Here is a 12,057-nt window from a genome sequence, read left to right on the forward strand (position 1 = left end):
GATATGAATAGGCAAGTGGCGCTGCGAATGACATCATCAGCACAGCTGGCACGGTGCCGATTCGCACAAGTAGCGAGGCATGGAGCGGATGGCTTCAGTGCCCGACATAACTCGGTGCTCACAGAGATACATAATCATTTCTGTATCGGCACTTGGAAAGAACAGCCTGTGGTTCATTACTGGGAAGTAGTATGGACGAAGCGGGTCCTTCTCATTCTCTTGCAGCTGAACGGCGAGCTAGAAGGACCGAGATGCAATGGAAGCGCGGTCTAGAACAACGGGAGTCTAGCGATTTCGAAGTCATAGCTCTAGTCAGAAGATGAAGAAAGTGAAGAAGCAGCAGCAGTAGATCCTAGTGAATGAGATGTGAAATAATATAGTCGTTTAGTAATAGAGTTTTAGAATAGGATACCAAAATATTTTGGGACTATTTTGTTGAAGACACTGCGCGTGCATGAGACGTAAACTGTGCTTGGGTTTTGCGTTGGGCATGCTATTTCACCAATTTAGCAGGAGCGCCAAAAGCTTCCCCATAAGCTTTGCTTCAACAAACATGACGGCACCCATTGAAGCGTCTGCTCTAACCTAGCACCAAACTGTGCTCGATTCATGGTAACGCGTGAAGTTCGTAAGCTAGGAGAAACGACTGCACTTATCGCTTTCTCTCAACTAACCTAACCTGGGCAATGAAGATCGATTCATTAGATGTCACTGATTCTGAATTCGATTGTCGATTTCATGGCGTGTAGGCCAAGCACGGCTTAAAATTGGCTAGTGAAATCACGTGAAGTTGGTTAGTCAACCAAGTGGGCAAGAAATTGGTTGCTGCTGATAGATTAACCTCTAAATTGTAATTAAACATGGAAGTCAAAATTACTATTCCTTTCATAAAATGATATATATTATTATTCGTAATACCCTTTTTTAATGCTGTAATGTCGCTGCAAGCGCAAGACGCTATCCGCAATTGCAAAGCCCTATTCTAAAGTCTTCACTCCTGCGTTGCCCAAAGCTAACACCCATAAAGCTCCCTAGAGCCCAAAACTTTTGGGGCCCATATTCTAAAACTCCCTAATGTACATAATTGTGCTGTTTTGAAGTGGGCTAAGGAATAAAAAAAATAATATGCAAACAATAAGATAAACAATTAGATAAACAGTGACTGCAAAAATTGGGGAAAGTATGTCATGTGAAATACGGGTTCACTTTGCGGAACGAGCACTTCTGCTTATCACCAATTGCAGACTTTCTGAACAGCCAAAAATTAGCTGTGCTTTGCTTGCTGCACTTGTACCAGCAAGAGTGAACCTCCTTGTACTAAACTGAACGTGCGACCACCATGAAGCTAGTGACCCATTTAGGCATTGCACACCTAGCACTAGGTGAGTACCAAACATAAATGGATGGATACAACTTTATTGTACGTCCGGCAAGGTTTAACGCAACCCAGGCTCAGGTCTCCCGAGGGAACGTCAAGGCTCTGCCTCAACACTGCCTCACGTGCCTGCTGGACTGCCCACATCTGGATTCCTAGGTCCGAGCTGCACAGAGCGGCGGCCCACCTCAACGACAGGGTCTCTGGAGCAACTGCCATCCTTCCTATAACTACATTGCACTGCCACAGCATGTGTTTGAGTGTTGCTGGCTCTTCCGGGTACAATTTGCACGTGTCGTCCTGATGCTTATCTGGGAAGATACGTTTCAGATGGAATGGATTAGGGAAGGTGTTCGTCTGGAGCTGTCTCCAGGCAACGGCCTGCCTCCTGTTCAATTTCGGACTCGGCGGTGGGTATATCCTTCTGGCGTTTGAATATGCACTGGTTATGTAATTGTAGCCTGTCCCGTTCTGTGCGAGGAGTGTTCGCGATCATGTGAGAGGCGTTGCCCTATTCGGCGCAGCAGGTCATGTCTCGTGCCGTCCGGTGCACCGTCTCGTTTAGGTTCGGGAGCGCTTCGCCTTCCGTGGTGACGTGCGCAGGGAACCATAATATCCTCGAGCTCGCGGTTTTGGATCTGCCCGCTTTGGCCAGAATGGACAGGGCTTCCTTGGAAATTCTACCTTTGGCATAATTCTTTACTGTCACGACTTTGCATTCCTGTTCTGTGATGGCCAGTGCGATCGCTACTTCCTCCGCTATTTCCGAGTGTTTGGTGTAAACACTGCATATGATTCTGATTTTGGAGTATGTGTCTATGACTACGGCGGTGTATTTTGGCCATTCGGATATTCGGCTGCGTCGACAAAGCGCGCATTTCTTTCCCTGCCGAATGAATGGAGAAAAGCCTCGGCTCTCACCTTTCTTCTGCCTCAGTTGTAATAGGGGTGCACGTTTCTTGGGATGTTTGCCACCGTAACGGTATTTCTGATTTTGTTAGGGATTTGCATCTTCTGGCCGTGCTGGTTGTGGTATGTTATGCCGAGCTTGCTCATAATGTTCCTTCGGGTCGTGGTGGTCAACAAGAGTTCGAGCTGTGAGATGCGTTGTGCTTCGGCTATTTCTTCCAGGGTGTTGTGTCTGCCCAGCTGGGCCAGGAGCTCAGTGCTCGTCGATTCCAGGAGGCCAAGGGCTATCTTGTATGTTTTTCCTTATGAGCATGTTGATCTTGTTCTTTTCCGCAACGTACCAGTTGTGGTAGGCGGCTACGTAGGCGATGTGGCTCACAACAGAGTGGATCGGTCGACTGACGTTTTCTTCCTTCATGCCCATGTGTCTTTTGGTTATCCTCTTTATGAGTCTCATGGCGCTAGTGACTTTGCCTTTGATCTTTCTCACGGTTTTGCCGTTAGCTCCGTTGGCCTCAATGATAATTCCGAGGATTTTGATCTTGTTTACTTTGGGTATTGCGTTTTCGTCTTGGGTGTACAGGCCGATTTCCTCGTGAATAACTAACATATGATTTATTTTTGCTGTGCTTGTGGCCTTAGTTCACTCTTACTCTCTTAATTGCATAACTCTGGCACATTAATACTGGCTTTCACAATAATGGATGGAGTGCACTGCTTGTATTGAATTAACCTACTATGAGGCATAGTACTTGGTTTTGCCAGTTTGTAAAGGACTTCTGTTTCTTTATTCTGCAGTATGCAGTATTGATGTATTTGCTAAGCTTATTGACTGTTTTCATGCTTACCGACACAAATTTTGATGAAACAAATAGCTCGAGCCATGTGAACAATCAACAATGATGCAGCAGGACTTTACGTATATAGGTAGTATTACGCATTGCTTTGTTTTCTAGATAAGAAGCACAGGTGTGTACTATGTACTGTATAACCTGTATACAGAGAGCAGTTTGTAACAGCCTAGTCAAGGTTTACAACTAGAGTGTGGGGTCTTTGTGAGAGGGTCATCTTCTTGTAACATCAGTTGCTCTAGTAATAATAAACATCCCAGGAATGCATGTTCTCACAGATTATACACATTAAAAAAACAGCATCTTTAGTAACTGCATATAATCGAGTTCTCTGAAAATAAAAATGAAAATTTTTTGGGATCTATATTATAACATTTCCCCACACACCAGTGCATTCATTGATATCGCTTGGTTTGAGTGATGATTTAGGAGCCCAGTGGGACCAACATGTAACTACAGGCTCCTTACAAGGGGACGCAGCATTTACAAGGATGAAGGGTTTGACGTGTCTGTGATGTGTGCGGTTGAACCTGACTAAATATTGAACATGTTTACATCGAATTATTCTTTATATAGAACAATTTCTTTCACCATTAAGTTACCATGAGAATGTATTGCAAGAATTATGGTTACATCGAACAAAAATAGCAGCCACTACTGATATATTGAATTTCAAAAAGCACGATAATACCCCAGAAGTATGCTTTCCTGCACTGTGGGCGAGGGAGCTGCCAACACCACCTAAAAAAAGTTGTTTAGCCCATCTGCGCCTGTGCAGCCCTACCACAACAGTGAGCTAGATAGGGCCTAGCTAGCCCGCCATATAACTGTGCAACCACGCCAGGGGTGGGCGCCCCCCCTACAAGGAGTGATCCTGGCCTGCCGTGCTGCGCTCACTCACACAGCTATCGTCATTGCTTCGTTGTGTTGTTCTCGCTTTTTTTGTTGTTGTTGTTACATGATAGCCAGTGGGAAGTGGCAGAATCGGTCGTTCACCGTGCAAGTGGAAATTATCAAGTCATGCACAGAGAAATGACAGCTGACGTTGCAGCATCTGAGCTTACATTAAGAAGGGAATAGTCCGAAACTGCTTCTGGCGGGCAGGGGGGGGGGGGGGGGGGGAGGGGAGGGCTGTCCATGGTTCTTGTCTGCTTGTTTCCACAGTCCCTGTGACCATAGTGAAAAGTGTTCTGGCCAGTGCTGCAAAGTGGTTGCTAGTTTCCAAGAACTTTCGAGCGAGTTGTTAGTATTTCCAGTCGACGTTGACAAGTCAAAAAGTTTGTCTGTCGACATTGTTCTGTTTACTGCACTGTGTGTCTGTCTACATTGTTCTGTTTACTGAACTATACCTTTAAACAAAGCACAAAATAAGAGAAACTTACGCACTTGTTTACAATGTGTGTCAGTTTGTTTTATTTTGTCTTTTGTGTAGCAGTATAGTGCAGTAAACAGAACTATGTCATACTAATTAGTCCCAGTTGCAAGTTCATTATGGTCGGAGTCGACTGTACTATTAGGATTAATGCATATGTATATCAAAAGTTCTTGCTCTAGTGAGAATAAATACAAAAAATGAACATACTTTAACCCGAAGGGAAAAATAAAAATATTTTTTCAAAATGCAATATTATATATAAACATAATCAAGAAAGCAATGATTGCAAAACTTTAATTGAACTAAGCAGAACAAGATTGATGACTAAGGAGTGAAGCTGAAGACTCATTTAACAAAAGCGATTGAATAGTGCTAACAGTGGAGTACCAAAAGCTCACTGTGCTGAGAGGAGGCTTACTTTTGCATTTTCTTGGTTTTTTATATTAAACTAATGTGACCAAAGAGAAGTAGAGTAATACAACTTTAGTGATCTCTTCCTAACATGCATGCTGCAGCAAATAAACTTAATTTCCTCCATGACACCGTAAATCTTGATTATTTTGCATAAGTAAAGAATGAACCATAAATGAAGATTGTGTAGGATTTTTCCCTATAATTGGATCTTGAAAAAAATGATATGCAATTGGTTGATCCAATTACTTTTTATGATTCTGTGGGCAGGGAGGCATAATAATTTCTCACCAATAGTCAAGCACAAGAAATTGCAGCAGAGCTGCCTCTACCATTGTGACTGTTGTGACTATATGACTGGCATCCTGTGCGCTCTCATTAAGTGCAAGCACATGGGAGGGAAGTCAGAGCTTTTCGAAGAAGAGCAGCTTTAAAGGGCTTCAGGTCCGGCCATTTCAACCTGACGAGCCCAGTGCATACATTGCACACTAGCGATTGTGTCTGAAAGGTATTACACCACTAAGCACCATGAAAAGGCTGAAACTTCAAACCAAAAACCATGTTCCCTTCTCGTAATTGACGTTGCATTCTCGATCGATGAATCGACATCAATCTCACAAGCGGCGGTACATAAATTGTAGTGCTGTGACATCACTCACAGTGACACATGCCTTCGCGAATAATTCAAAGCAACATCAGCCATTTGTTTGATCTGTTGCTTCAATAGACGATTTGAAGTTTAGAGAAATTATAGAACCTACAAACCGAATGTCTGTGAGTTTTTGTTTTACTTCGTGCTGTAGCTAGAGGTACATATGTTTGTTTCGTCTGCCTGTTCCTGCATTGTGCAGTCGTTTCATGTAGAAAACGAAACTATCTGCCATTTTTTACCGAAGTCCAATGCACAATTGTGCTCTTTGATCCACTTGCGTCTGCCTCAGTGCTGGTGACTTGTGCCACTAATCAGGTGTTCTGATGTAGACCGTACAAAATTGGGCACTACGCAAAATGAGACAAACGCAACAACTCATGCGTGAGACCATCACCGGAAATGCGCCATTCAGCAACAATGCAAGAGTGGAACAGAAAGAAAGAAAGAAGGTGGGGCCGGGACACATCCGTCACGCAATCTTCCTGTTCTACTATGAGAGAATGTAAGAAATTTCACTTGTGAATGCTAGAAGGGGGCAAGTGGAGAGAGTGTCCATGTTGGTGGTAATGCTTGCGTCCTAAATCATGGGTTCGTGGAACTTCAAATATTTGTGTCTCTGCTATTAATGTATTAATTTGAAAAATTCTTGCTGTAGAACACTCCTTCAGAGGGCATGTAGCAACTTCCAGTGTGTAACCAAAATTTGCTTCGTGGCCTGGTGAGGGGCTTTTTAAGACACTGCAGTACAGGCTACTCATGTGAATTGATGTATTAGAACATGGAATTGCAACACAGTGGAACACCATTGATCCATTCCTCGCTGTTCCATTTTCTCGACTGCTACAATATGTTTTTTGTGGTCCAATATATCATATATATGGTACCCATTTTTTTACTTTTTTGCAATGGAAAGCTTGCTACTCAAAGTGTTGAATATTGCAATGCTACACGGAAAGTGTTGTAGAGCATTTTTTATAAGAATTTTTCTACCTGAAGGTCAGTAAGACTCAAGTCCGATAGCAATTGTACGGGGGCTTTTGGGAGAACCATATGAAGAGTGTGGCCATAGCCATAGCGAATTAATCTTTTGTTTATCAAGATGACGTTCATGCAGTCCATGGTTCCATGCCACATTATTGCCGTAATAACCATTACATCCTGTTGTTGTTTCCAGTCGAACCACTTGGGCAGATACTGTCGCCATCATCTCTTCATATGCAAGTGAAGCCCTTTTTTTAGCCAAGCCAATCTTTCGGACACAAAACAACACTCGTAATTGAACAGTAATTTTGCATGATGCGTGGTTCAGCATGTTGTCGTTCGGAAGCGTGTCGACTCTTGAAAATCTGAGCAGGCTCAAGAAAATAACTTTAGTGCACAATCAGAACTTAGATTTATGCAAACTAGCATGTGAAGCATCATAATGTGTGCTACCATGATGGTAGAACCGCCATGGATCTGCACAGTTCTACTTGTTGCTTCGTAAGTATTGCCACATATAAGCATAACGTTTCCTTAAATTGTAATACACTTAAAGTAAAGTGCAAATTCCTATGCAATATAAAAAAAAGCGATTTTAAACAATAGGTGTGGAGCGCTTTGTATAGTAAGTATTGTGTGGTCACCTGGTAATAATCCAGCCTTAATACCACAGTGTCACTGCAAAGCAAGCCATTTTTAGTGACTTTCTGTACCAATTTAATATTGTGATTCCTATTTAAACCACAAACAGCATGTGCGATTCGTTGGTATTCTCATTTTTACCAAAATCGTGGCATTTCCTGGGCAGTTCTCTGTCCTTTTAAGCATGCCCTGAGTGAACACAATTTATAGGATGCATACATCATCCTCAGCCTATTTTGTCCACTACACACTTTGTTAAATAATTCACCTTGAGAATGACAAGCAGCACATAATCTTGAGATAACAGTGACTTTTCCAGTGACTGTTGTTGAGGACTTCACTTGCATCAGGAACTTCTCCAAATAATTTTGCTCGAAGCAAGTACCCCACTAATATGTGGCAACTAGCACTTCCACAAAGCAGCAATACAGATACTGTCGCTATCATCTCTTTATATGCATTTTTTGTCATCTGGCACAGCCTCTTTCTTCAGCTCCTTCAAAGGTTTTCACCAAACTGAACCTATTTTTTCATAAAGCTTGACATAAGTGTCGCAACGAAAAATTAAGGAGAGTTGGTAGGTATGCAGAGAGTACAGTTATGACCATATGTCATAGAGTCAGCTTTAAAGTCACTTTAGAAGATATCCACCACAATTTAACAAGGTGTTGCACCATATTAGGAGGTAGCTGCGGCTGGCTGTGTTGGAAGGTACAGGGTCATTAGTTGTAATGAGGCTGCGGTGCATTCCAGCCACCACGTCTATGTGGTATTCCTTCATGTGAAGGTGCAACACAATTGCAAGTGCTCATTGCTCAACTATGCTTTGCAAAAACCAAGCATGATGGTGAACCCAAATGTAACCAGAAACTAACGTTGTACACACTTGCCTGCCTTGTTATCCATCCACCTGTTTAGGGTATTTTAGGTTATACTCTTACATGCTAGTGTGTTAATTTGCATTGCACTTTGCGGAGGGAGATGTTTCTTTGCAGCTTTCCTGGTCGGTTCCAGCAATCATTGCCCACAATTTTGTGATGGCAGAGTACAAGGAGTAGAGTACATGTCAGATTGTTTCACTTTGAGCAAAACTGCAACTGAAGTTGTCATGCTTTGTTAAGCTTATAAGGACGACACTGAGTAACGCCCAGGTTGGCAAGTAGTTTTCTGGGATGATGAATGCTGAGATGTCACTCAAAAAGAAGTTACCATATTTTTGTGTATATAACACACACCAAAAGAATGAAAAAGTTAGCAGTAAAGTCGGGATACAGATTACACGAATTTTGATATAAGGTGTGGCGCCCTGCCAGCGCACGCTGCCATGAAGCCACATCTCAGGGCAAGGTTCTCCACTGTTCAGACTTTCGTTATCTCTTAGAACCCCTGCCTACTTCCAAACTTCTGTGTGGTGAAGCTCTCTTCTTCCCTCCTTCATTGTTGCTCATTCTCCTCCTATTTACGGGTCGTCATTTTATGTTTAGTAGTTAGCGAATAGTGCACACGGCGCTGGCAAAGTAGAACTCTGATCATGATGAGCTGTACTCAACTGCCTAGCAGCATCGACGAAAAGGGGTGAACAAATTTACTGGCTGAAGATATGACATGGACGAGTCATTTATCCCCGAATGGAGATTGTTTTCGTAAACATTTGAGCATTGCATGCAGTCCGAGCTGTTGTGAAAGGGGTAGCAGACTGTATGGGTGGGCAGGTTATACGCAGAAGAATACGGTATTTCCTAGCTTTTTTTTTACTATCTCAAGCTATGGAAATGTTGCCAAAGATTGGCATGTGGCCAACTAGGAGAAACCCACTGATGAAGTCTCATATTAGACAAGGTTGTTGTGCCACAGAATCATAAGTTCTGCAAGTGCCACCGAACCTCGTGCCCGTTGAGGAACAGGGAGCAATCTGGGTCGAAGCTATTGACACAGATGTATAAAGGTGGTTGAAATCAGAATGCCTTCATAGTCCACATTCTCTCGTTTTGTAAAATTTTACCTATCTGAAAATTGATTTTTTAGTGAAAATATAGGCGGACTTCACAAACACGGTCATCTTCATCATCATCAACCTATTTAAAGTCAACTGCAGGACAAATACCTCCCCCTCCGATCTCCAATTACCCCTGTGCTGCGCCAACAGGTTCCAACTTGTGCCTGCAAATTTCTTAATTTCGTCACCCTGCCTAGTCTTTTGCCATCCTCGACAGCGTTTCCCTTCTTTGGCACCCATTCTGTAACCCTAATGGTCCACTAGTTATCTAACCTACGCATTACAAAACCTGCCCTACTCCATTTCTTTCTCTTAATGTCAATTAGAATATCAGCTGTGCCCGTTTGCTCTCTGATCCACACTATACTCTCTTCCTGTCTCTTAATGTTATGCCTCTCATTCTTCGTTCCACTGCTCTTTGTGCGGTGCTTAACATGTTTTCGAGCTTCTTTGTCAGTCTTGAAGTTTCTGCCCCATATGTTAGCACCAGTAGAATGCACTGATTGTAAACCTCTCTTTTTAGTGGTAATAGTAAGCTTCCAGTCAGGACCTGAGTATGTATGCCGTATGTTCTACCATGCCTGAAATGACCCTCAGGACCTCCCAAATCAAAAAGAGAAAAAAAAAGGTCACTTAGTTTAGTATCTGTGTTCTTTTTTCACATTTCATAATAAATTCTACTTTTGTTTTATTTGTGCAGTATCGAGGCCTTCTATTTCTCCATTAAAAGCCAGTGGTGACAACTCGCAGCAGGGATGCCTCCACCGATGTCGTCTCTGTGACTATGAGGCCGATAAACTGTTTCATCTGGAAGAACACGCCAGGGTCCATACTGGCGAGGGTCTGTTTAAATGTCATTTGTGCCTGCAGAGCTTCTCAAAAAGGAGCACCCTAAACAGGCACCTGTTCTACCATACTGGCCAGCGTCCATTTATATGCCATTTGTGCTCTCAGTGCTTCTCGTCAAAGAACACCCTGAAAGGGCACCTGAGCGTCCATGCTGGTGAGCGGCCATTTCAATGCCCTTCATGCTTTCAGAGATTCTCACAAAAGTCCAAGCTTAAAGAACACCTACGCACCCACACAGGCGAGAAGCCATTTCAATGCCCTTCATGTCCTCTGAGCTTCTCCCGTAAGTCCACCATGAAGCTACACCTGCACACGCATACAGGCGAGAAGCCATATCAGTGCCCTTCATGCACTCAGAGATTCTCGCAGAGGAGTGCCATGAAGCAACACCTGCGCATTCATACAGGTGACAGACCACACCGTTGCACTGTCTGCTCCAAGTCCTTTGTGCGGGCTGATTGCTTGAGCAGACATAAGAGAGCACTGCACCATGACACTGTAGAATAGCTCAACAGCCATGTTGAGTTAAGCCTGAATTGGGAATCTACTGACGTGTAGCGTGCTCCATGTGTACCACTGCATCATGTAGCACAAATGTCTCCATACGCTCTTAAAGCGGCCCTGGAACACTTTTTTTGGGGCACAATGTTTGCTCTAAATCTATTCTCAGCTGTCATAAAACAGTGCAAAAGAAATTATGGAAATTGACCCATACAAAGCCAAGTTATTGTTTAGAAAAAACTCGGAACACAGCTGAACCTCTATATAACGAATGCGGTAAAATCCAGTTATATTGTGACTGTCATTATGCGAAAATTGTTCAACTTTGATCCATTTCCTTTGTTGCACTGTTCCGTTCAATCTCAAAAATACTGTTTGCACACCCCCACAAAATATGTTTGTTCAATGTAATACATTGTCTTGTTTATTATTACACTACATATGGTCTAAATGATTGCTTTCCAAGTTCTTCAAATTCTTTAGGTATTGTATTTTGGTGCATATGAACTTGTTCTGTTAGGTTCATTCATGTATTTGTTGCCTCAAGGTTCTGGTATGTATATGGTTCATCCTGGATGCTATTTTGATCCTTATCTATTCACACCTTTCTTTTAAAATAGCTACTTCTTGAGAGCAATTTATTGTTGAATAAACTCGCTTGCCGCTGTCTGTTTCACCAGAGCACCAAATAAATGTCTTTGTTTATTGAGTATTCATTGTCTGTTCTTGGTATTTTAGCACTCACATGACAGCATGTAATGTGGTGATAATAGTATTTTACTTTATTGGGAACTGCAAGAGAAGTTGAGTGTTGGCAGTTGGAAGTTCATTATTAGCACAGAAGGCACTTATAGCAGATATGCATGAGCAATTGAACTTCCGAGTCATTTGTCAAGTCCCCTATGCCTCATTCATTCCTACATTTTGTTTCAACTGATGTATCGGCGTTTCTGTAGGCACTCACGTGACAGATATCTGTAGAAATATTTGTATAATATTTACATTTTGAATTAAGCATGCAATAATACCTGCACTGTAAAAAACATTTTTGCACAGAAGGCAATAAATTAGGCCAATCCTGTTTTCGGTATTTGAAAACATTCTTTCTGAATTGCAGTTATGCCAGTCTCATAAGGAAGACCTTCAACAGCGAAATTATTGCACAGGACATGTTCTTAAGTTAAATAAGTCCAACAATTTACTGTTTTGATTAAGGGCGTGTGAATAGTCGAAGCTTTCGAATAGGCACTTCGTCAATACAAATATTGTTCTACCAACCGGGAACACCGAAAATTCTTGGTGATTTTGAATAGTTTGCAAATACTTAGGGAAAACTCGGGGAATTTATGCTTTTATAGGGGAAAATTAGCTGTAATTTTATTAAAAGGAATGAAAGTCGCGGTAATGCTGACTCGAGTAACAGAGAGGGATCGTAAGAATTGTCTTTGACGACGTGTCGTCTGATGGACGGGTTGCCAGTGTACATTATAGTCAACGACTGTCTTTACGGAAGCC

General features: G+C 42.4%; 1 protein-coding gene across 1 annotated transcript in view; it reads left to right on the forward strand.

Annotated features, from left to right (window-relative positions):
* Positions 1–11,254, forward strand: part of LOC142590670 (uncharacterized) — a 58,916-nt gene extending 47,662 nt beyond the window's left edge. The window contains exon 4 of the mRNA XM_075703071.1: positions 9,893–11,254. Coding sequence (XP_075559186.1) covers positions 9,893–10,548 — 656 coding nt within the window. The 3' untranslated portion in view covers positions 10,549–11,254. The remainder of the gene's footprint in view (positions 1–9,892) is intronic.
* The last annotated feature ends 803 nt before the right edge of the window (positions 11,255–12,057 follow it).

Source organism: Dermacentor variabilis, chromosome 8, assembly GCF_050947875.1.
Source record: "Dermacentor variabilis isolate Ectoservices chromosome 8, ASM5094787v1, whole genome shotgun sequence".
Classification (NCBI taxonomy): domain Eukaryota; kingdom Metazoa; phylum Arthropoda; class Arachnida; order Ixodida; family Ixodidae; genus Dermacentor; species Dermacentor variabilis.